This window comes from Trachurus japonicus, chromosome 12 (assembly GCF_045865225.1).
Source record: "Trachurus japonicus isolate A0001 chromosome 12, Traja_1.0".
NCBI lineage: Eukaryota > Metazoa > Chordata > Actinopteri > Carangiformes > Carangidae > Trachurus > Trachurus japonicus.
Genome location: NC_140918.1, coordinates 29304129 through 29326877, shown reverse-complemented (window position 1 = coordinate 29326877; position 22749 = coordinate 29304129). Strand labels below are relative to the sequence as shown.

Below are 22749 nucleotides of genomic sequence, written 5' to 3'. Positions count from 1 at the left end.
GGCGCGCCTACATACACTCCTATGGATCTGTGACATCACATACATTTGCATGTGCAAGTCTGAGCGGCCAGACTTCATCTAAACTCTTCAACCCAGTAAAACCAAGAAGAAAAAAAAGAGTTGAGTTTTTGAAGAGTTTTTTGTGTCACTTTTTTTCCTTTCGATATAATTTTCCATCAGTTATCTTTTAATAATATAAAGACTTGTAATGGCTGAAAACACTGGCCAGGAAAAACATCTACAAAAAATCCTTCCTCCCCTCTGCAATAACCATCCTGAACAATAAAAAATGAACACTCCGCTGCTTTTAACAGCCCCCCCTCCTCTTTTTAGCATGATTGCACAACATTTTTGTTTTTAATGTTTGTTTGCTTGTTTCTTAGTGTTTTTATACGAGCCTGTCAAAGACAAATTTCTGTCACTCTTGACGGACAATAAAGCTTATCTATCTATCTATCTATCTATCTATCTATCTATCTATCTATCTATCTATCTATCTATCTATCTATCTATCTATCTATCTATAAAACGAGAATCATAATCATGATTATTGGACTGCTGCAACTAACACTTGTCTTAGCTGTAGTTCTGGTGGTGGTTACATTAGTTCCTTACTGTAATAGATTTCCTGCTGTCAGTGTTAGTACTGCTGAGACTGCTGCTAATGTTAGTGCTACAGTTGTTGCTAATTTAGCTAGCCAGCTACTTTTACCGTGACTGCTGCTCCTGTTTAACTAGGGGTTACTGTTACAAGTACAGCCAAAGCTACTGTTAAAGATACTGATTAAGCTTCTTCCGCTATTGCTGTTAACGAGTAGATCTATTTCTGTTGGTTACCCAACAGAGTCTGTTCACAGGTACTATTGGCAAAAATCTGGCGATACAATACGTACTTGAGCACGTGAAACCTTAACTCTCTGAGATCTGCTGGAGCGGAGGAGTCGATGGCTGAATGACTGCTGCCAACCAGCAGTCAGAGTTTTAGACCATGTCCACATATAACCACAAACGGCTGAAACCAGAAACTTTTCTCTGTGTTTGGGCCAATCATCCACATCTAAATGGCACTTTTGCTCCTTAAAAACACATATTTTTTTAGAAACTCTGGGCAGTAGACTTTTCAAAACACTGTTTAGCGTTTACATGTGGAGAAGTAAAGCTATGCTTTTGGTTGCACAGGGTGCCGGACCCGGGGAGTGGGCTGCACATGACATGTGGTGAGCTTCCTGCATGCGCGTTGCACCAAATGCACCAAATGCACTCCACTATGCTGTCACTTTGGGTTGTAAGCGGACTTGATGTGCGTCTACATAGAAGGTTATGGACTTCTGCATCTGAACGGCCCCTTACAACACCAAGTATGATGGTAGTCATGGAAATTATAAACAAAGATCAGCCCAGAAGTCCACTTTGGTGCATCTATGCTATGATTGGTCAATGCGTTTTTCAAAGTTACGATTATATGGTCGCTGGCTGGTGTGACTGCAGTACACAGCTTTTTTTTTAAAGAATATTTGTTGGGGCTTTTTTGCCTTTAATGGACAGGACAGTTGAGAGAGAGACAGGAAATGGGAGGCAAAGAGGGGGGGAATGACACGCAGGATTCGAACCGGGGTCGCCGGACCATAGCCTCAACACATGGGGTGGTGGGTGCTCTATCAACTGAGCTAAATACCGCCCTAATACACAGCGTTTTTACATTTACTTATGGGCAGAGATTTTATTTAAATGTGCTGATATGAATGTTTTTTTTTTTCTTTAAATAGCCGGTGAGCTGTTCAACACCGCAGTTGTCAGGATGGTCAGACAGATATCTGAGGATGTTACACATCCCTTAGATTCACAGTTCCCAGGAAATATTTAAGAAATCCTTTATTCCACAGGCCATACAAGCTCTGAATATGTTATGATTGTTTGACTGCACCTGGCAACTCCTTAGAGGGCTGATGTTGTCTATGCCTGTTTTGCACAACATTTCAGTTTGTTTCTTGTTGCTACAGTATGTCTATGTCTGTATGTCTTTTATGTGTATGCTGTGGAGTGCTTTGATTGTCTTATGCTTTGTTGTCTTGGAGAGGCCGAAGACAAATTTCCACTATGGTGGACAATAAAGTCTTTCTATTCTATTCTATTCTCTTCTAAAGGAGAGAAAACTCAGTTTGGTACGTGTGGACTAGGCCTTAAATGCAACATAAAAATGAACCACTGCTGTGAATATTTGCATGTAAATTGTTAATAAAAAATCCATACAGTGCTTTTGAATATCAATACAGTATTGCGAACCCCTCATACCCTAATATTCACAACTACAGTTAATACTTTTATTACTCTTATTGCCAGAGTGACCCCTAGCACTAACACTGCTTTTACAAGTACAACTTGTAATCATGTTCCCAGTATGAGCATGGCTGATACTGATACTAACAATATTAATAGTGGGTCTGATAACCATCATACACTCTAGTCCAGGCACGTGCCATTCAGATTCATACTGAGATGAAACAGAGTCACTGTGCTCTGGTATGATATGGAACATGTTATTTATATGTATTTCATATCAGTGTCTTATATGAACACACAGTGTAAAGACAGATCAGTCCTCTGGTGTGTGATCGTACCTGTCAGGGATCGAGTGACTGCGCTCTCGTACAGAGGAACTCCCTCTCCGGCATTATTGAACGCCTTCAGGGAAATCACGTAGTGCGAGCTCGGCTCTGAGAGGGAGAGAGAGAGAGAGAGAGAGAGACGGGGAGATGGAGAGAAATGTTCAGTTCCACAGCGCCACATTTAACTTTTTCCACTCAGACAGTGAGACGGTGAAAAGCTGTGTCCTCCTGGTTGTTATGTATGGACGCTGCTTCCTTCCCTCCTCCAGTCCTGACACACTCTTTTCACACATACGAAGGCAGCAGATGGATGCCGAGACTTGATGACTGGAGACATATGAGCTGGTTGTCATGCAGCGGTTTGTCCTGCCACCGCTCATCACTCTTGATGTGATGATGCTGCATGTTCTCTCCTCGTGGCGCCAAATACTCGCATCAGTTAAACAAACACGTCTGCTCCGCTCCCCAGACGCCTCACCACATGAATTAATGATCACTATGAATTATAAATGCCGTGTACATATGTGCGCTCGCTCCCATGTGTGCATGCAACACGATGGCTGGATCTTATTTTTTCATTACTCGTCTATTATGGGACCGCAGACAGGAATTTTCGTCTGCATTGGAAAAGAAAAAAAAAAATACCCAATTTGTTATTGTCTTCTTTGCCATGCAAATTGCTTGTTGCGGTCACTAGAGAAAGACCTTTTCTTTTCTTTTTTTCAGCCTCTCAAAATTAGATATCCACCTCAAGCAGCTTTCTTATTAAATTCCTTCAAATTACTGGTTCTAATGAAACGGAGATTTCATCATCTTGATGAATTAATGGGACAGGGGAAATCTGTGTCAATGTTGGAACTTTGTTAGCCAAAAAAAAAATCAGTTTCTACCAGAATTTAAAGGGATAGTTCAACATTTTGGCAAATTAGCTTTTTTTCATAGTCCCTTTAGTTTTAGGAGTAGGTTCAATACCTTTAATTGTTGGTGCAAGCTGTCTTTAGATCAGCGGAGCAGAGATGTGAGCTCTGCACGGCTTTCCCTCACCAAACTCATCAAATACAAATTCCAACAACTCCAAAACGCTCCGGTGGGCAAGTTGTGATCTGAACATTCACCACGCTATGAGATAATAATGGAACGTTATGAGACTGAGTTGTTTTAGAGGCAAATGCGTAGCCGGAAATATATTCCAGACACGGCTGCTCGGCAGAGTGACTTCAAAAGCTCAAGTACTCATAACGAGTATTTGCTTCATGTGTCGTAATGTTACATAATGATATGTTATTATTTCATAGTGTGGTGAATGTGCAGGTCACAACTTGTCCATGAGAGTGTTTTGGAGTTGTTGGATTGTGCATTTAGTTTGATGAGGGAAACATTCTGTTTGCTGAACAGCTCACGTCTCTGCTCCGCCGATCTAAAAACAGCTTGCACCGACAATTAAAGGTAATGAACCTACTGCTATGACTATAGGGATTATTGCAATTGGAGGAATTCCCATCAGTGTGAAGAGCGTCTGGAGACAGAACTAAAGACTTAATGTTGGCAAACACAACCAGATTGACAGGAGAGTTAGAGAGAGGGAAGTGATGGCAGCACAAAGCAAAGAGCCAGGGATAGAACAGAGTAATGACTGAGCCTAAGTGGTATACTCTCTGAGGTGAGCCCTCGAGGCTTTCCTGCAGCAGATCTATTGATCACAGTGAGGTCAATCTAACTTTTTTTTTTTAATCTTTCAGATTGAGATGAAACTGTCTATGAAATGTTAAGTTCCCTTAACAGAAATAACTTTCCGATTATGTGCAAAGCTAGACTCTTTGTACTCCGTCACGGTACTGACAGCTCCTCCGTCCTCACCCAGGTTTTCGATGGAGTAGTATCTCTGCTTGCTGTCCACCCTGACCGTCTCAGCATAAGGACTTCCCACTCCGTAGCCGATGATGTAACCACGGACCAGGATGCTGGGGCTGAGGGGCGGAGTCCAGGACATGATGATGCTGTTGGGCAGCGGCCTGACATGCAGAGAGCTGGGCTGGTCGGGGACCTGACTCTCTGCAAAACCACAAACACACAACATTAAAATAGAGGAAGAAGAAGGTAACATGGACATTGTAGTTCTTATTACTCCTCAGGTCTGTGTATGTGTAGTCCTGGTCCCATCAGCAGGTTGAAAACTATCTCAGTGCTGCCGTAGCTAGCAGATGCTAATTAGATGTTGGATGTGTAAGCTCCAATAACACTTTGTGTTATTCCTCAGCATCAGATTAGATTAGATCAGATCAGATTAGCAGGCTTTCAATCTCCAGGGAGAGATGCTCAATGTCACTTTATTGAGTGATAATCCATTGAAATGAGATTTCTGTCTCTTTTTGTGCCGGCCACGAAACACAGTTAGCATGGATGTGTTTGTGTGTTTTCTTTTTTCTTTTCTTTTTTAATCTCAGAAGCCTCTTCCTGACCAGAACATTCTATTCTGCACTTCAGCCTGAAGTCATCTTTTCTAATCATTCTACCTGAAATCATTAGATGAGCAAATTCTGTTGTTGACTTATTTATTTCCTTCATTTTCTTTCTCTTTCTAACCCCAACCATCTTTCTTTCTTTCTGGTGGTCTAATTAGACTGTAATCCTCATTAAAATTCAACTAACTGGGATAAATGAGAAACGTTGTTGTACATAGATCCTGACTGACTGATGTCATTTTGATGATCTATATATTCATTAGATGTTGTTTACAGCAGCTAATGGTTTTGCTGACAAGAGGATTAACACGTTTTCATACAACCTCTAATTTTCTCACCCTCATATTCATCTAAACAGTATTTAACAGTATTTATTACTACTACTGTAAAATCTGACTATATTCAGCATTTGTAATCCATATGCCAGTATTTTGAATGAATATATTGAATAAAAGTATCAAACTAATGCAGTTTGGGCCAGATATGAGGTTTTTTCTTTTGAATATGTATGGATGTATAGTGATTGAGCTGTGTTTTAAGTAAATTCCTTGAGTATCTGCCTAGAAATGATGGTACAGTAACCTCCTGCTTTTACCCTGCCCCTCCCCCACCCTGTCTCCCTCCCCCCTGCTCCTCTGATACAAATCTTCCCTCAATCCATCCATCACAGCCTTTAACTGGTTAAATATTTATGTGCTTGTCGGGACATTGGAGGCATTTCCATGCTGTTCACACACATACACACACACACTCATGTTCTTACCATCCAGGTCATTCTCTGGCGTCTCAGCGCTGAACCATTCAGTGGCTGGACCGGTCCCATTGGCCGTCATGGCTGCAACCTGGAAACTGTACTGACTGCCCTTCTCCAGACCTGACAGAGAGAGAGAGAGTTGATGAGCACAGACACACTGCAGTCTGTTATGTGATGGTCATTAGGCAGAAATATGTTCTCCATCTGTAATGATCAGGTGTTCTTCTCAATATTTTTTCCACTGAATAACAGCAGCTGTATCTCAAGTTTAGTATTAAAAACATATGGTGAGAGCATATAGAAGAAGGGTAACAGAAATTACTTTTCCATTTGAGTCTGTAGTTATTTCTAAGTAGTAAATACTTTGGGTTACTTAAAGGGATAGTTCAACATTTGGGCAAATTGGCCCATTGCCATAATCCCTATAGTCATAGTAGTAGGTTTGTTACCTTTATTTGTCGGTGCAAGCTATTTTTAGAATGGCGGAGGAGAGCCGTGAGCTACTCAGAGCTACGCTACGTAGGCTAATGGGATTTCTTGGTTTCCCTCATCAAACTCATCAAATAACACAATCCAACAACTCCAAAACGCTCTGGTGGACAAGTTGTGACCTGCACATTCACCACGCTATGAGATAATAACAGAACGTTACCAGACAGAGTTGTTTTAGAGGTAAATTCATGCAAAACCACTGATGTGCGTTGCCTTCAGGAACAGTTTTTCAGCAAGCAGTCTCTGTATTTACCTCTAAAACAACTCTGTCTCATAACGTTCCATTATTATTTCAAAGCGTGGTGAATGTGCAGGTCACAACTTGTCCACCAGAGCGTTTTGGAGTTGTTGGATTGTGTATTTGATGATTTAAGGAACCAGAGTCTCCTCCTTTTAACAGTGGGCACAGTGTATCATAGGTTTTAGTTAAGTATTATTTTGTGCCAGGTTTACACAGAAAGTCCTGCTCTGTCCTGATCCCCAGAGGATGAACCATTTGGGTTTATTTTCATTTATTTATTAGATTTTTTGTAGAGACCATGTGCAATATTGAGCATAAATGTTGCCATTTAATGCATTATATCAGAGTTTGCTCAGAGCTAATTTGTATCTGCAGTGTTTTGGCAGAACACATAAGAAAAAACAATAAAGCACATGAGTAACACTCAATCTACACAAAGGGTCGGATTTACTAAAGGTTTGCGTGTATTAAAACGTGTGCAAACGTGACTGCACGCGCAAACACATGTGGAACCTGATCTACTAACCGGACGCACCGAGGATTGCGTCCCTCACACGGGCAGAATAGCACGTGCGATCCATTTAGCGTGTTTGCCTTGATGAATATGTAAATATGGGCGTTTCTGCCAGAACGTGCAAAATACTGGGAGGAGTAGATGCAAATAGATTTATTTAGCGCTCGCAATGTGATTTACCAAACCAGGAAGAGATTGCGGTGGCTGTTTTTGCGTCTTTATTCACCACGTGTGAAAACCATGTACTAACTGATACAACTTTGCCAAAACGTATGCGTTTATTGATTTGATACCTGTCAGAGCCCCGTGATCTTACATCTCTGCATTTCCTCCCGTCTGGGTAATTCTCTAACAGTTTTTCAGCCGTGTTAAAAGTCATTTACGCGCCGTTACGCATGGGGCACGTCTGTCCTGCAGTGCGCTCCTCTCCTTTCCTCTCCTCTCCTCTCCTCCCTCTCCAGTAGCTACCTGGCTGCTCAGCTCCGCCTCTCAGTCCCGGTCTCGGACTGAGACACGTCACCGCTGCCTTTGCCCGTCTTTGATCCCTCTGGTCAGTGGTCAGAGCGTTTAGATCCGTGTGTCCCACCTGAGCTCTCTATTAATCCATTGGATCATGGGCGGAACACACACACACACATATTACAGGTGCGTGATTGTCGCTGCAGCTGCTGCCTGTTCGTCACTATATGACGAGTTGGGCCCTGTAGCGATTTGTGTTTATTTATCTAAACAGAGCGCGAGAGAGATGAACACACATGCTGTCATTATGCATCGGATCAAATGTCATTCTGTCCCTTAGTCCGTCCAGCTCTCTGTCCACACTCTCCATGGCGGAAACGATTGCCACGCGCAAAACCCTCATTTACATATTGCGGTTTGCACGTGTTTTCATTTAGCGGGTTACTCTTAGTAGATCACCTGTTTTGCGTGCACTAACCAAACACGCAATATTTTAGCAGGCGCAAACAATATAGCGCCCGCTATCTGGGATCTTAGTAAATCCGGCCCAAAGAGTACTGTCAGACTTCAAACACAAGCAACAGAAAAACAGTACAATATGACAGAGACTGAGAGTTTTTTTTATTCTAAAACTGGACATTGAGCTACAGTTTGTTCCACTGAGTTGTTGCTCTGAGCTCTGACTGGCCAAAGCTACTACAGGAGGGTATGGAACTGTCTCTTGTTGTTAGGAAGCACGGACTGTGTTGAGCTTGTTTCATTGTTTCTTTTGAATGAATGAACAGCAACAGTGAACAGGAGGTGGTGGTGGATGACAGGTGTATTTAGGTTGTGTTTCAACACATCACAGACTTAAATAAAGCTGTGTGGCTGTGAACATTCCTTCAGTATTAACACACTGTGACTTGAAAAATATGCAAGTTGACAAAACATCCTCATTATATTAATAGAAACAGCCTGCAGTGGGATTTTAGTTATTGAAATCTAATTTTGTATTCCATCAATAAAACGATCTGGTTATTGCTGACAGCAAAGCTTCCAGCATATGGATCGGATTCTAAACACACACACACGCACACACACACCTGTCACTGGGGAATGAATCCTTGCATGGACAGACAGGTGAAGATAACCATCAGTGGAAAAATAATGAAAAGGAAGATCAGTTTCATTCAAATCCTGCAAACCTCAAATTGAAATTATAGCTGGTGGCAGTTTGAATGGGCGCAGACACACACACACACACACACACACGGATATAAATTGATGCAAATGGAGACCGTTTTGCAGGACAAAAACACACACACAGTTTCCATGGTATTACCCATACACACACATCACAGACATGTGCACTTAACACACACACAACCACACACAACCACACACACATTAAGGATGTGAGTCTATTCTTTGTCTATCTGAATGTCGTCATTGGACGACTTTATCAGGATCAGACAGGATGGTTTTTTTTCCTTATATGGAAACTATATGTTGTGTTTTGGTGCCAAAGTGAACAGTAAAAGCCTGATATTTGTTAACCCTTTGTTTTTAAGTACTACTGTGACACTAACTGGCTGATTGTACATTCATCTATTCAAACTAGGGCTGTCATAGTTAATGTGTTAATCGCAATGCAATTAATTAAAAAAAATAATGTGTTAAATTATTTTAATCGCGGCCCATTTGGTCCCCTGCTGGACTGGAGGACTGGAGTGTGGACCTCCAGTCCAGTAGGTGGCGGTAAGGCACCTTCAAGTTGGTTGCCAACTGCCAGCCCCGAGACGAAGAAGAAGAATAAGAGCGGATATACATCCATGTACCAGAGCTCTGAGCAGTGTTGCCGACTTTCTCGCTAAATCTGGCGACTTTCTAAACCCTCTTTGCGACTTTTTTTTGTCAAAAGTGACTAGCGACAAATCTAGCGTATTTTTCCGGTGTCATTACAAATGTTTCTGGTTTGAAGACTCTGACGTGAAAGCACGTATCACAGTTGTTTTCAACCAGCAGCGGGTGCTGCCGTGTGCCCCGCCCCCTTCCTAACGCACTCAACGGCGGTCAGCCTCACAGTAGTGTCACGGAGCTGTCCCCGCTGCGGTCACAGACCCTCACAGACCGCCACCCCCAACCTCCCCATATATTATATTTTGTAATATAGAGATTAATCGCGCGTTAACTACGGGAAAAAATGCAATTAATTAATAGTTTGACAGCCCTAATTCAAACCCTTTGTTAGAGCAACATGATACAAACTGCAGGAGCAGCTGTTGTAGACGATGATGAACACAGCCTCACCTGTGAACAGGTACCACAAGTTGTTGGGTTCGATGGCCTCTTGGTCTCCACGGCGACCGGTCTTCCTGTACTTGATCTTATAGGCAGTGATGATGCCGTTCTGGGTGCTGCGCAGAGGCGGTTGCCATGACACCTTGATGCTCTGAAAGATAATTAAGGAAAATATAGGTCAACCAATTAAACTGTAAAAGAGCGTCTGACCGTGGATGTGGACTGTGGACAGACAGTCTGATGTCCACGCCCTTCATCGGAGGAAGACTTTCAGATGGCGTCAAGTCTCTTGTTCATTGTCATTTGTTTTATCATCACACACACACATAATGTGAAGGCAGCATTCTGTGTGAGTGTGTTTGTGTCAGAGCCCAGAGTGACTGTACTGTAAATCTGATCAGCCCCTCTGGCTTCTGTTGTGTGTCTGTCTCTTCGGATCAGTCTGATACTGATCTGGGGTCTGTGCCATGAAGTGAGATAAAATGTGTTATCGAGCCATCTTCGGGCTTATCTCGAGGTTTCCTCTCATTAACCAGTCTGGATGTGAAAGCCGGTCAACAGAGGAGGGTGGAAACCAGCGGAGTGGTCCAGGTGATCCGGTTCGGTCCAGCTCAGTGAAGCCAGATGAGCCCATGAGAACCAGACTGAGCTGGACCTGCTCCGTGGTCTCTGGACACTGAATCGTTCTGCTAAAAGGCTGCAGTCGGTTGAATTTCACTGTGGTTGTGTTTGCGCATTGTATGTATTTCAATGTGCGTGTGTTTGTATGTATGTTTGTGCGTGTGTGTTGTATGAATTTTAATTGCTTTATTTGCATGTTAACAACCCACCTCTGACACACACACTCACACACACAGCAGATGTTTGCTCTGCTCCCTGTGTGAGGCAGCTGCCATCAACCATCCTGCTGATATCCTCAGCGTGTGTGTGTGTGTGTGTGTGTGTGTGTGTGTGTGTGTGTGTGTGTGTGTGTGTTAGGTATTAATGGATGAAGATAAATGAATGAAGGAAGACGAGGATCTGTGGCATACCAATGTCTGTCCTCTGCTCTCTGTGTAGGTGGAGTGTCTTTCTTTGTGTTTTCACCACTGTTTCATTAATTCACAATAGCCAATAGCTGATAAAGAACTCATTCTCAACATAATGGTGCTGTACACATGAGGCAGAGTCCCTACAGTCAACAGTAACTCTCCTCTCTGAACTAACTTCAATAGTTTCTTCATCTAAACCAGGCATGGGCAAACTAAGGCCCGCGGGTCATATGCGGTCTGTTGGGCTTTTTAATCCGGCCCGGTACAAGATTGTCTAAATTATAACAAAGACCACAAACTTTGATGCACTGGTAAAAAAAAGATGAGCAACAACACTGCTCCACTGGAACTGGATGTAATTTGAATGTAAGTTTTCTTTCACTTTGAGGTCATGGATTTTACATGTCATTTATTTATTTATTTTTTCAGTGTTGGCAGGTTTGTTTATTAATGTTTTTAGTTGGATACATCAGCGTTTGACCAGTTAAAACAAAGATATTTTGTTAATATGTTTACATGTCATTTATAATAGTTCACACAAATGGTCTCCATGCACGTGATACTGGCCCGGCCTGGCCGTCAAATTTTAAAACTCACTGTGGCCCCTGAGCCAAAAACTCTGCCCAAACCTGATCTAAACCATCAACTTGTCTCCTAGAGCCTGTTTCAATGAGGTTGTTCAAGGATGTTTTTCCTTTAAAGGAGACATATTCTGCCCATTTTCTATAAATTAAAATAGTTCCCAGATGTCTTAAAGACATGTCTGTGACATGCTTTGGTCAAAATCCCCCAAGGATCAAACATCACAGCTCTTTTCATCCTCTCTAAACAGCCCTGTTCAGAACGGCTGGTTTCAGTGCCTGTCCCTTTAAATGCAAATGAACCACTGTTTGCCCCGCCTCGCCCCTTCTACTGGTATCAGGTAAGGGTGGGGTTATGCAAATTTGAAAACTAGTTACATCACTGGAAGACATTCATAAAAACACATGGATTTCAACCTAGAGAGCCTGGAAATCACAGATTTTGTTGTCAATTCTCACATTTTGGGGGCCGGAAGGCAAGACAAACACCCAGATATATGTTAAAGAGCCTTCAAAAAGTGATATTTACATAATATGTCCCCTTTAATCAACATGTCTATATTAGGTCTGATCAACCTATCTTCATCAACAGGTTATGTTACAATATAATAAGAAAAAAAAAGCCTACTCTTGATGCAGATGTTTCAGAAAATCACAGACCCATATTATGCACCCATTATGCAGATGACACCCAGACCTGGTTGAGCAGCAATTTTTTACTTTTTACCTCAGACAAAACTGAAGTTGGTTCTAAAAACCTCAGGAACAAATGATCTGCTTATCTGGAATCTGTCTGAACAATTACAAACCTTTTTGCCAAACAAACAAAAAGCTCAGCAACGCCCCCCAGCGTCTGAAGATCTGATGTTTCATATTCTGTAGTTAAAATCAAAGGGTGGTGATAATTCTGAGCGGGAATGCACACACACATGCAGACTGAGAGTGATGGTGTGTGTGTCCCTCCATCATCTGTGGTGGAAGTCACCGGGCCAGTGAGCAGTTTAGATATTCAGCCAGTGTTACTGTGACGATGGCCACCGAGGAATTCATTAACATTTAGCTGCACCTGTTCTCTCTGCTGCTCCTCATCCTGCTAATTGATTACAGCAGAACTGATTACTGAGATGTGGGGGTGGGGGGTTGTGTGTGTGTGTGTGTGTGTGTGTGTGTGTGTGTGTGTGTGAGGTGGGGGTGGTGGAGGGAGAGTAAAAGAGAAGGGGAAAAATTTAATAAATTTGCATGTCAGCCAAATTCCTCCATACTCTCTCTCCCCTCTCTCTGGTCAGGTGTCACCATACACTTCATTACCTAATTATCCACTTTGATAGGACACGGTTGGATGTGAGGTCTCCATGGAAACAATACAGGGGTTACATTCATGTTGGAACATCTCCCACAGAGCCACAAAGAGGCAAACCATCCATGAAGGAGGACAGCACCGTCACAGAGACTGTCTACCTGGAGGAAAAACACTGCTCGGCTGCACCACAACAACTGTCCTCTTTTCATTACACTGTTAGGCCAATTCATCTAATCAATGTGTTAGCAGACAATTACAATACTGTTTGCTGCTGCTATTACTGCTGCTACAACTTGTGTTGCTGGTTAAAAGCCATTACAGATGCTCTTACAGTGGCCTAGAAGGAAATGCAAACGCCACAACACAAACATAAAAAGCAACAACACAAATGCAAAAGTCAACAACACAAATTCTGATTATGCATCATGCAATGATGTGAACGATGAGCCGTTAATATCATTGGTTCTGGTTGGTTGCTGGGGGAAAATAAGTGCTGGTGGATATAGACAGACAATTCTAACTGGGAAAGTTTGAGCAGTGTGTATTGTTACTTGTCAGACTGATACTGTAAAGCTGTGTATGGATAGAGTGATTTGTGATATTAAAGGAGACATATCATGCCCCCTTTCCACAAATTAAAATAGTTCCCAAGTGTCTTAAAGACATGTCTGTGACATGCTACAGTCAAAATACCACAAGGATCAAACATCACAGCTCTTTTCATCCTCTCAAAACAGCCCTGTTCAGAACAGCTGGTTTCAGTGCCTGTCCCTTTAAATGCAAATGAACCACTGCTTGCCCCGCCCCTTCTACTGGTACCAGGTAGGGGTGGGGTTATGCAAATTTGAAAAGACAACTGAGGTAACAGCTTGTAAAACCACATACGTAGATTTCAACCTAGGGAGCCTGAAAATGACTGATTTGTTGGTCAATTGTCACATTTTGGGGGGCGAAGGCAAGACAAACATATGTTAAAGAGCCTTCAAAGCCATTTAAACTAATGTAATATGTCCCCTTTAAACTAATGTTAGGGTGAGAGAAGATTTACTATATTGAACGTTCACTCTCTGAAGATTTTGTATATTTTTAATGCATTAAAGAAATGTAAAAGCAGCACTACATGTAGTCAGTCAGAGGAGTCATTTCTTTGATGGAATAATGGAGCAGAATCTTCAGTTACCTCAGTTGGATAGAAATGACAGTTATTGTGATCACAGCGGCGGGAATCTATTACACTGATGGACACAATATCTTGTCAGTGCAAAAGAGGACACAGCTGACAGATACAATTGGTTTCAATATATACACTGATCAGACATAATATTCTGGCACCTGTCTAATATTGTGTTGGTCCCTTTTGCTGCCAAATACACAACAAACTGCGCTGCACTGTGTATTGTGACAGCTTTCTAACAGCCTGTTGGATGGATAGCCTTCTCTCCCCATATGTATCACTGAGCCTGTGGCCGCTTCACCACCGTTCCTTCCCTGGATCAACTTTTGATAGATCCTGTCAGTGGTCATGATGTCATGTCTGAATGGTGTATGTAATACTTAACCTGGAATTGTGCGTGAAACAAAGCTGCATGATGTTATGTGATGTCCTCTTTCTATTGAAAAACATATGTATACAGCACAGTTTCTTTGACAGTCATTGTGTTCTGTCTGTCAGCAGATAGTGCCCCCTGGCAATAGGGTTCAATAGAACTGATGGATCACTGCACAAGTTGTGTTGGGGTTTAAATTATGTTGTGGTTTAAGCTGCATTTGTGTTGTTCCTATGAGTTAGTGTTGTGGCCTTTGTATGCTGTTGATCCTTCTGGGCTACGTAGCTCATATTGTTTCTGTCACTGCTTCTATTTATAGTTGATTCTAATTACAAACTATGAACACTACAGAACGGCTGGTTTCAGTGCCTGTCCCTTTAAATGCAAATGTACCACTGCTTGCCCCGCCCCCTTCTACTGCTACCAGGTAGGGGTGGTGTTATGTAAATTCAAAAACTAATGACATCTTTGGAAGACAACTGAGGGAACAGCTCATAAAACCACATGGATTTTAACCCAGGGAGCCTGAAAATTACAGATTTTTTTGTCAGTTCTCGCATCTTGGGGGCCAGAAGGCAAGACCCAAATATACTGTATGTTAAAGAGCCTTCAAAAAGTTCTATTTCCATAGTATGTCCCCTTTCAGCTACTCAACTGTCTTTCACTAACCTCAACTAAAAAGCTGTGACTGCTGATGTGAGCCCTGATCTCTGGTGTGAAAATCATGTGTTTTGTTCATCCATCGCAAACCTTCACCACCTCCTGGCTCTGCTGCTGTTAGGAAATGTCACACTTCATTCAACTCAAGAATAAAAACCACTGCGTGTTCCCTCTAAAACCTATTAACTTGTGTATAATGTTACCTCCTAGGAAACATGATTGTACTCTTGTACTGCTGCTGTAATTTTATGCCTCCATGCCGATGACAGCGGGAGCAGAAGTATTATGTTTTCATGAATGTTCTGCAGAACACAATATATCTTTATATTACTAAGTATTTGATATATGAATAGTATTAAGTCGTTGTTTTTATCACAGAAAAGAGCACTAAGAATAATGTACAATGTTAAATTCAGGGAAAATATGAATGGGTTGTTTGTAAAGTCAGGGCTGTTGAAGCTCAAAGAGTTGGACATATTGGGGACGTTGTTAGTTGTGTTCAGACAAAAAGTCGACATTTTCCTGCAAATCTGCAGAAGTATTAGTTTCATGGGACGACAATCAAAGAAGGAAATTTTAATTCCAAACACCAAATTGCAAAGACTAATTTAAAATGTGTATTTCTGTGGTTTGTACAGTCGAAGAAAAGAGGTGCACAGATATTTCTCAGTTTAAGAGGATGTTTAAGCAGAGAATAGGGAAGTTATATCAAAAACATGTTGTAATGAAAAAGATGAGTTTTTTCATTTGTATATTGTTGGCTGTAAACCGGTTCATTATAATGGCATTTCATCTGATGTAAGCATTTTTTTTTTTTGGGGGGGGGTTTAAGAAAGCGCAAGGAACAGGTATTGTATGTTCTCTTCAATCTGCTACTTTCATTGGAATGAACAAATAAAATGAAATTATATTTGGTCTCAGGGATGAACTGATTAGATTTTGGTAGCTAAAAGGTCAAGTAAGTGTGCCCTACCAAAACAATGTCAAATTTGGACACAAATTATGACACAATACAAAACAAAAGAAAGAAAGAAATTATGACATTTTAAATGAAAAGAAATGATAAATGGATCAAAAGAAATGATGACATTTAATATTCAGTAGATCAAAGGTTAATTTGACTGTGTTGTCCTGTAAAAACAAACCCGGTTATATTTAGTGCTTCAACTCATGGAGATCATAAGTGAAGCAGTTCTTCATGTCAAAGTATTAGTGGAACTGACCTGACATCACTATTTGCCTCCATCCTTCAGTTTCCTTCCTCTGTCTATGTTGAGATTTCCCTGACATGAACCAAAATTAAAAATCACATCTATAATATGTGTTATTGGTTGAGGTCCACTCCCCACCTGCTCCTCCTGAAGCAGCTGAACCACACACCGCTGTGTTCATTAAGTTGTTGAGTTTCATCTCTTTTTAGGCACTGACTGAACTAAACAGGCTCCATGGATCAATTAAGCCGGTTTTCAGATGTATTTTTGTTTCTATGTGTGGATTGGAGGTGAAGTGGCCTCAGGCTGTACTGTAACACTGGAATGTTTCTAGTTTTTTTTTTTTTTTCTGTTCGAGTGGGACAGAAAATGTCAGGAGCTGAGTTCTCTGCTGCAGCTGCTTTGTATTCAGTTGTAGCTGAATACAAAGCAGCAGGGCAAGTGAAGCCGTGGCCTCGTTCAACGCCTTCAAACAGACGGAGCGCCTCCGTCTGTTTTAATTTTCCCTCCGAGGACACGAGGAAATTACAGGGAGGTCTGCAGAAAGCTGATGGTGATGACACTGATAATAATACGGACCGATAATAAGCAGAGCAGCGGCTATAATCGCAAGAATCAGTCACGTCTGAGGGAAACTTAATGAACACCATATTAATACTGCTCAGTTCCCCCCTCTGCTCTCAGCTTCATGCAGCGCAGCGCTGGCTCTGCCAAGCTGCTGCACCCACACACCCAGGGGTGCTCCACTTCATCCAGGTCTGTGCGTGCAGTAACAAGGGAGATACGGCCAGAGCTGGCGCACCGCTAATTAGCTTAGCTCAAACGCTGGAAGTGCATAGGTAGTGTTAGCCTGCCTCCACGTTAAGTCATCAGAGAAACTGGACGGTGCTGGTAACGGGACAAGATCGGTCAAAACGAAGGGTTCAAGCAAAGGCGGTTTATTTTGGTTCAAGCTAGCTACATCGAGGGTAGGTTAGCTTCCTATTTCAAAGTAAAAGCACAAATTCTATCGTCATGGTTTTCTGTATGTAAAGGGAAACGGGTGTTTTATTTTGTGAAAGTAACCGGAAGTGCGTTGGTCACAACGGCTAGCTTGAGTAGCGCCGAATTCGTCCGAATAACAGCTGGTATTTAGACAAATGAATGACACACTGCTGATCTAAACGGCTACTTTCTCACCTAAAATGTTTGAAATGTTGATAAAGTGATATATTTACAGAGTTTAGAGCTAAAATGAAATCAGCTTCTGACTGCTGATTTCGACTCAGGTAGGAGGCAGGCTAACACTACCTTTACACTTCCAGCGTTTGAGCTAAGCTAATTAGCGGGGCGCCAGCTCTGCCCGTATCTCCCATTGAAGTCAACAGACTCGAGACCTGCTGCTGCTGCTGGTGGTCTCCTAAAGGGGCGGGGCATCAGATAAACCCACGTGGCACAGACACAGACTCGTAGTGGGGCGTCTTGTTTCTAACACGTCTTTGTTTAAAGGGAAGGAATGAAGGAAATAAAAGGAAAAGACGAATAGTCCTTTAGGTCCACTTTGTCTGAAGCTCCTGTGTAGCTGATGCAGGACAGACGACATCACAGCACTGGGGCTTTTCATTTAGCAGTACTGTCAGTATTATTGTATTTCCAACTGTACTCTGACTGTGTGTGCTCAACACTTTCACAGATTGATTAAAGTTTTGAGGGGGAAAAAAAAACAAAAACACAACAAAACTTTTAACTCAAGCTGGAATTAATTCAGTCGCTTTCTCCTCTGTTTCTTTATGTGGAGCTGCGGTGTAAGAGCTGCATACAGAACACCTCATCCACCCTGTGACCTCCACACACACACACACACACACACACACACACAATGTGATTGCAGCTCTCACCCAGAGGACATGAACAAACAATCACAGATTGAATTCAGGGAGAGTTTACTCATCTGTCTCCCTCCCTCCCTCCCTCCCTCCCTCTTACATACCCATCCTCTCTCTCTCTCTCTCTCTCTCTCTCTCTCTCTCTGTGCATGTTGTTAATGTCCGCTGGGTAAAAAGAGCAATCACATGCAGGGCAGACTGTGTCTGTTTGCTTTGCAATACAACATGCAACACCATGCTCCACTATGCAGTGTGTGTGGGAGAGGGAGAGAGAGAGAGAGGGAAAGAGAGAGGGAGAGAACACATGTGTTCAGGAATAAAATAAACAGCTGTTGGGTTTTAGAGCAATATATGAAAAAAACACACACACACGCAGGTCTGAGCGGTTGGTTGTGTGTGGAGGATTTTCCACAGTTTGTTAAGCCACAGTCTGTGATCTAATCATGAATAAAGAGCGCAGCGCTGACGGGGGCTTGTCCTCTGTCATTTTAAGTCGGGTCAGTGTATCAGACATAAAGCAGTTGATTTGTTATCTGAAAGATTAAAACAATTGCATACACATGTCGGTATTAGAATCCTCTTCCCCAGAGGAACTCCCCTGTCCAATCAACAAGACTCAACTGAATAACTGTTAGTTACTAAATCACTGAGAAATAGCAGAAATGAATAGATGAATGAACTGATGATTATGGATGGAATATGGAATACAGTGAGTGAGTGATGGGTAATGTGTTGTCTTTCTGGATTTCTGTTGAAAATCTTTTATGGGTATCTATGTGTGTGTGTGTTTATCTGTGTTCATGTACGTGTGTCAGTGTTCAATCTGTCTGATGTCTTTGCTTTGTCACAGTAAAGGTTGTACCCAGTGGCTCTTACTGGATCAGTGACAGTGAAAATGTGTCTCCCACTGAACCTAAACTTCTATTTGAGTTGTAAAATGGTTGGTAAATCAAGGCATTTTGGGATTTAGCATCTTACCAGAGGAAGGAAGAAATGTGGACTATAAGAGCTGGGAATCGACTTTTTAATTTTTTTTTACTCAGTTTAAATAACTGATATGGTATAGAAGAATGTTGAGTTGGGAGATGACAGTAATGTGATGGAGGAGTCTGTCAGTGACAGACAGAACAGTATGCTGCCGCTGCTGCTGGTGGAGCTGATAGTGGTGTTACGGAGTGGAGCCTCTTCTCTCACAAACTACCTTTGCCAACTCTATCTCACTATCTATCCAGTGTTTTTTCTCCTCTGGGTCACACTGGGTGTGTGTATAAACGCGTGGACGTGCCTTCTCTTCATGTATCCTTTGTTTCAAACTAAAGACTCTAAAGCATTAATAACAAAGTGTCCACAGAGGAGACAATCTTTGGTAATACATGTAAAGGTCATGCTGCATTATGATATTTATTTCCATTAAAAGTGAGCACATTTCTTTTTCATGTTTCATTTTCTGTTCCTCTCTACAGTGATTATAATAAGGGTCATCCGTCTCTGCTGGATTCCACATCGTCAATGGCGTCTATACTGAACAAAAGGAGGACACTGGTTCTGCTGCTTGTGTGTACAATTCCAGTCTTATCTGGACTTTTGTCAGTCTCAACATTTACAGTGTGAACACTGAGGCTGTCAATACAGAGGAGCATTTGTGATGTCTCCATTCCCCCCCTCACTCCTCATGAAACCAGAGAGGAGAACAGACCAGGAAACACTCATGTCCTTCTTACTCCATTGGGTTTGACTGAACATCATGGTGGACTTCCACACAGTATTTCAGAGCCCTTCAAAATCACTTTAAAGGAGACATGTTATGCCCCTTTTCCACATATTAAAATAGTTCCCAGGTGTCTTAAAGACATGTCTGTGACAATCATGGTGTGCACTACATACACTACTCACAAAAAGTTAGGGATATTTGGCTTTCAGGTGAAATTTCAGGGGGAAGCTAAAATGCATTCTAACCTTTACGGGTAATGTGACCTTCTCCGACGGCGTCGGCGAAGAGAAAGCTGACCTCAGCAGTGTGGGAACACTTTAAACTCAGTTAATGTTAATGGTGCCTTTATTGAAATATGCGCTGCCGTTATAAGAAAAATAATTAGCCTATTAACGAACATTCGGATAGTATGCTACTCGTTGCAACCCTATCATTCACATTTTGACATCATGAGACCAAGACGACACCTAACAACTGATCAATTGTTGAGCCGTGTAGAGGCTGGTAACTCTGTAACCAGAACCTCAATGACCTTTGGTTGCTCTTCAAGGAGAGCAGGACGTCTCAGCAGACAAGAAGTCCACCTGTGAACAGCATGAGACATCGTCAAGCTGTAATTGAAGCTCAAGGACACATGACAAGCTATTGAGACATTTTTTTGTTGTGGTGTACCCACCACTGTTTCCTGGCTTTTGTTTCAATAAATTGTTTGAGATGAGGAAATAACCAGTGCATGATTCTACTGAAATGCTCTACTTTCATGATACAATGTCACTGTAGCGTGAACTTTTCACATTTTCCATAAATTTCACCCAAAAGCCAAATATCCCTAACTTTTTGTATAGTGCACATACACATCCTTTGGTCAAAATCCCCCAAGGATCAAACATCACAGCTCTTTTTATCTGCTCAAAAAGCCCTGTTCAGAACGGCTGGTTTCAGAGCCTGTCCCTTTAAATGCAAATGAACCACTGCTTGCCCCGCCCCTGCTACTGGTACCAGGTAGGGGTGGGATTATGCAAATTCGAAAATTAATTACATCACTGGTAGACATCTGAGAGAACAGCTCATAAAACCACATGGACTTCAACCTAGGGAGCCTGAAAATGACTGATTTTCTTGTTTCTTGTATGTAAATAAAGTTATTCATATGTATTGTATCACCAGATTCTTGCGAATACACACCCCTAGTGCTGATAATTGAATAAAAAATATTGAATGCACTGCATAAGTGAATACGTGTCTATGTGTGTGAACAATTGAAGAAGAAGCCTTGTGGTTGACACAGTGAGACATTGACTGAGTTTTCATAATGGACTGAGTGAATTCTCATTTCAAGTCCTCAGAAGTCAAATTAACACTCCTGACTGAGCCCAGTTGATCTCTTCACTGCTGCGTCTTTTAATTAAAGTTTAAAGGAGTCTCCGTGTTCCAACCGTTCCTGCAGAGACTCGTTGGGAGCTTTAATCGCTCCCGACGGAAACTCTTCCACGAGCTGTTCTGAGAGCAGGTCCAGCTAAATGTCTGCAGTGAGCCGGTGTTTTCTTCCGTCCGACTCTCGACTCTGAGTCTGACTCAGATAGCCAAAGAGACAGTGACTCTTACTGGACTCTGGGGAATTCTGGGTAAACCCCCCACAGAATTGGCATACAGTAAACTCTGCCTGTGTGTTCAACCAAGCATTCAAACACACACACACACACACACACACACTGAGTGGAGGAAAGTTGGGGAAATGTCAGATTTGTTTGAAAAGTTGGTTTGACAGCAGAAACTTGACAAGAGCAGAAAGATTCACATTTTCTCCTTCAGCAACGAGCTGCAGAGAAACTGAGTGAGGCTGGACTCAATCACACACACACACACTACATGGCTGTGTGTGTGGCAGTTAACCGGTGGGCATGATGCTGCAGGAGATCATCAGGCCAAACCGAGAAGTCTAACAGCCACTGATGCTGCTGCTGCTAAAACACTTCTGTACTTGCTCTGAGCTATTTTCAATGTCATCATCATCATCATCATCATCATCATCATCATCATCATCATCATCATCACCCCTCTGAATAGTTTCTCTATCACAGACACTTTCTGGTCAAGGATATTGCTGTGAAGCCTTTAGCCAGTGGCGTCCACCTGTGGGCTCTGAGCTGCCACTCAGCTGTTTACTTCAGACAGACAGACCAGAATCAGACAGACCAGACCCAGGACCTGATCCAGGACCTGATCCGTCCGTCCTGTGCTGACAGTTTTCTCCTGCACCTCGCTGCTCTCTTGTCTGGACGCCTCCACCTTCCTGCTCTCGCTCTCGTCTCAAGATGTTCTAGGATGAGATCTTTGAACTGACCACCAAACACATCAGAGGCAGCAATATCACAGAAAAATATCTCAAAAATTCGATCTTCATTCTTTATATTAAAGGAGACGTATCATGCCCCTTTTCCAAAATAGTTAGGTCTTAAAGACATGTCTGTGACATGCTTTGATCAAAATCCCCCAAGGATCAAACATCACAGCTCTTTTCATCCTCTCTAAACAGCCCTGTTCAGAACGGCTGGTTTCAGTGCCTGTCCCTTTAAATGCAAATGAACCACTGCTTGCCCCACCCCTTCTACTGGTACCAGGTAGGGGTGGTGTTATGCAAATTCGCAAACTAATTACATCATTGGAAGACAACCGAGGGAACCGCTCACAAAACCACATGGATTTCAACGTAGAGAGCCTGAAAATATCTGATTTTTTTGGTCTATTCTCACATTTTGGGGGCTGGAAGGCAAGACAAACACCCAAATATATGTTAAAGTGATATTTCCATAATATGTCCCCTTTAAAGAAGATTTTAACCTTAACTATACTACATTTTTTAGGCTACATTACTTATAAACATGTTTAAAATGTTGGATACTTTAGAGGAGGTGGAAGTGCCATATCATGAGGTAGGCGTGTGTTGAAGTAACCCAGCAAACACTTGCGTTTGGAGAGTTTTTTTCAAAAGTCTCTTCTGTAACATCACAACTTCAGAGGAAGTCCCTGGG

General features: G+C 42.1%; 1 protein-coding gene across 2 annotated transcripts in view; it reads right to left on the bottom strand.

Moving 5' to 3' along the window:
• dcc (DCC netrin 1 receptor) overlaps positions 1-22749 on the bottom strand; it is a 346433-nt gene that overhangs the window by 100690 nt on the left and 222994 nt on the right. For both annotated transcript variants that reach the window (XM_085794193.1, XM_085794194.1), the window contains exons 13-16: positions 9821-9962; positions 5832-5942; positions 4464-4658; positions 2619-2714 (exon numbers count right to left, since the gene is read on the bottom strand). In XM_085794193.1, the coding sequence (XP_085650319.1) occupies positions 2619-2714; positions 4464-4658; positions 5832-5942; positions 9821-9962 (544 nt within the window). The remainder of the gene's footprint in view (positions 1-2618; positions 2715-4463; positions 4659-5831; positions 5943-9820; positions 9963-22749) is intronic.